Here is a 3,453-nt window from a genome sequence, read left to right on the forward strand (position 1 = left end):
GTTCTTTCGTTCATTGTTAGACTCTTCCATTCGAAGTGTGTTGGAAAATGTAATGAAAAAGGATTCAGCATGATTCTTGACACAATGATGGAAGCCTTCCCTCATGCTTCCGTACCGAAGTCATTGTATGAAGTCAGGAAGTTAATAAGAGAGTTGGGTCTTGGTTATGAGAAAATTGATGCTTGTCCAAATGATTATATGTTGTACTGGAAACAAAACAAGGACAAAATTATATGTGACGTATGTCAGACCTCAAGATATAAACAAAGTATCAATAATGTTTCTGAAGAAGATTCAACTACACAAGCTGATAATGATTGTGATTATAAAGCTAAGAAGGTTGGAGCAAAAGTTTTGCGTTATTTTCCACTCATACCACGGTTGTAAAGATTGTTTATGTCGCCTAAAACGTCCGAGTCCATGAGATGGCATCAAGAGAGTCGTACGAAAGATGGTCTATTAAGACATCCTACAGATTCACCAGCTTGGAAAACATTCGATCATCAGAATCGTGAATTTACTAAAGAACCTCATAATGTGAGGCTTGGTTTGGCGAGTGATGGGTTTAACCCTTTTGGAAACATGAGTGTTTCACATAGTACCTGGCCTGTTGTTTTGACACCGTATAATCTACCACCATGGTTGTGCATGAAAAAACCTTTTTTGTTCCTAACTTTACATATACCTGGTCCATCTGCTCCAGGTAATAACATAGACGTCTATATGTAACCTCTAATTTATGAGTTGAAGGAGTTGTGGGATACTGGAGTTAATACTTATGATGCATCCACAAAGAGTAACTTACCACTGTGTGTATGTTTGCTATGGACGATAAGTGACTTTCCTGCTTATGCAAATTTATCGGGTTGGAGCACTAAAGGTAAATTAGCTTGTCCCTCTTGCCATAAGGAAACCAAATCAATACGGTTATCAAACTCCCACAAAGATATCTTCATGGCACATCGTCGCTGGTTGGAAATGTTGCATGCTTTCCGTTTTTTAAAAGATGCTTTTGATGGCATGGAAGAACATGAAAGGCCACCGTGTTGTTTAACAGGGGAACAAGTGATTGCGGACCTGAAAGGTTTTAATATAAAATTTGGAAAACTTGTGAAGGATAACCCATCTTTACCATTTAACTGGAAGAAGAGAAGTTTTTTTTTTTTTTTTTAGTTACCATACTGGAAAAATAACTTAATACGTCATAATATAGACGTAATGCATATTGAAAAGAATGTATGTGACAGTGTCATTGGAATGTTAATGAATATAGATGGAAAGACCAAGGATCATTTAAAAGCACGTCGTGATTTGAAAGAAATGGGTATTAGACCTGAACTTCATCCAGAACCTTTACCAAATGGCAAAGTGTATTGACCTCCTGCATGTTTCGTATTGGATAAAAAGGAGAAAGAAAAATTTTGTAAGGTGCTAAAAAGGGTGAAAGTGCCCGATGGTTATGCTGCTAATATTTCTAGGTGCATTCAGGTACAACCTCCAAAAATTTTAGGCCTAAAAAGTCACGATAATCATATTTTGATTCAGCAGTTGCTTCCCGTAGCCATACGAAATATTTTACCTCGCGATGTGCGTTCTGTTATCATGAAGTTATGTCGGTACTACAGACAATTATGCTCAAAAGTTCTTAAAACTACTGACTTAATTCGGATGGAAAAAGATATTGTAAAAATACTTTGTGATTTAGAAAGGATTTTTCCACCGTCATTTTTTGATGTCATGATTCATCTATCGATTCATCTAACTTCAGAGGCCAGATTAGGGGGACCTGTTCATTACCGTTGGATGTATCCAATCGAGAGGTGACCATTTATGTTGTAGTAAATTATACTGTACTTGTTTAAATATATATGACTATTTTGAATCTGATATACACTTTTTTGACCACTGATCAGGTATTTAGGTACATTAAAATCATATGTACGAAACAGAAGTAAACCCGAGGGTTCAATTGCCGAAGGATATCTAGCTGAAGAGTGTGTTTCATTTTGTTCTTTGTATTTAGCCAGTGATGTCGAGACTATACATAATAAGACTAGTCGGAATCATGATGAAGGTGGTGATGAGACTGTTTTACCAATATTTTGTATGTCTGGTCGACCCAATGGTGCAACAAATGTAGCAAAATTCGGCCACGACTCTTTGGCTATTGCACACTCACATGTGTTGTTCAATTGTAGTGAAATAGATTTCTTACGAACGTAAGTTATTTAAATTTACTATGTTTTTAGATTAGTGTTTTTTTATATGACATTGTGTAATTTTGACGATAATGTACATATATTAATTTATTATTATCTTTTTATTACTTTGATTGCAGAGAGCATCTAAATATTCTACGTCAAGAATATCAGACTAAAAATAAGCGTTACATTAAACGTTTACATAGTCAGGAGTTTCAGGAGTGGCTGACTGATTATGTAAGTAATTTTGCTAGTTTCATTACGATAATGTAGTGATCATGATATATATAACTGAGCGAAACTTATAAACAAATTGCCTCAAATCAGGTTGATGAGGATATGGCTGGGGTTAACAGAATCACAAATGATATAACGGCATTGGCAAACGGTCCATGTGTGGTTGTAAAGAACTATAAGGGATATATCATAAATGGTTTTCGATTTCACATTAAAGATGTAGAGAAGAATAGGACAACACAAAATAGCGGAGTTATGATTGATGTCGTAACAAGTAGCTTCTCAAGTGCTAGCGATAGCAATCCTATTTTGGGAGATGTAACTTGCTACGGTGTTTTAAATGATATAATCGAGTTGCAGTATGCTGACAATAAGCAAGTAGTTTTGTTCCATTGTGATTGGATATCAGGTGCTTCCAGGATAAAATTTGATGAGAACGGGTTTACGACACTCGATTTTTGAGGTATGAAGTCAACTAAAGAGCCTTATATTCTAGATTCACAAACACAACAAGTATTCTATGTTCAAGATCGTGCTCGTAAAGGTTGGAAAGTTGTGATCAAGACAACACCTAGAGATAATTTTGACATGGATGAAACAACGTGTATCGATGATGTAGAAACGCATTTGCAGAGTAACACACTGATGGGTCCTCAAATTGTAGAAAATGCGACTATTGAATTGGTTAGAGACGATTTAACTGGGGATATTGTTGACGATGATACTTTATTAGTTGCTACTGCTACAGCTGAAAATCAAACTGGAGATGCTTCCTGATGCAATGTTAATGATATTTTGGGGGAAGATTTATTGTTTGTCATTTTGTTCTTTTGTTGTATTTATCAAAGTTATCTCAACACTATAGTTTTTGAAGATGATGATGGATTCATTGTTTATCATTTTGTTCTTTTGTATGATACATAAATCTTAAATTTCAAAATTTGACCATAACCATGAGAATGGTTAGATAGTGAATATATCACAAATTTGCACAATATGTGTTGTAACTTGTACT

General features: G+C 35.2%; 1 protein-coding gene across 1 annotated transcript; it reads left to right on the forward strand.

Moving 5' to 3' along the window:
• Positions 1 to 396: 396 nt before the first annotated feature.
• On the forward strand, positions 397 to 2,900 carry LOC139853991 (uncharacterized). Its single transcript, XM_071843325.1, has 7 exons — positions 397 to 703; positions 770 to 1,153; positions 1,274 to 1,370; positions 1,626 to 1,820; positions 1,914 to 2,219; positions 2,339 to 2,438; positions 2,529 to 2,900. The coding sequence occupies exons 1-7, from the start codon at positions 397 to 399 to the stop codon at positions 2,898 to 2,900; spliced, it is 1,761 nt and encodes a 586-aa protein (XP_071699426.1).
• The last annotated feature ends 553 nt before the right edge of the window (positions 2,901 to 3,453 follow it).

This window comes from Rutidosis leptorrhynchoides, chromosome 6 (assembly GCF_046630445.1).
Source record: "Rutidosis leptorrhynchoides isolate AG116_Rl617_1_P2 chromosome 6, CSIRO_AGI_Rlap_v1, whole genome shotgun sequence".
Taxonomy (NCBI): domain Eukaryota; kingdom Viridiplantae; phylum Streptophyta; class Magnoliopsida; order Asterales; family Asteraceae; genus Rutidosis; species Rutidosis leptorrhynchoides.

Bases quoted from the DNA above. Each gene is read 5' to 3' on its own strand.
- LOC139853991 (XM_071843325.1), top strand. From the start codon at position 397: ATGTCGCCTAAAACGTCCGAGTCCATGAGATGGCATCAAGAGAGTCGT. The intron at 704-769 runs GTAATAACATAG...GGGATACTGGAG, and splicing joins ACCTGGTCCATCTGCTCCAG to TTAATACTTATGATGCATCC. The intron at 1,154-1,273 runs GTTTTTTTTTTT...TAATGAATATAG, and splicing joins ATTTAACTGGAAGAAGAGAA to ATGGAAAGACCAAGGATCAT.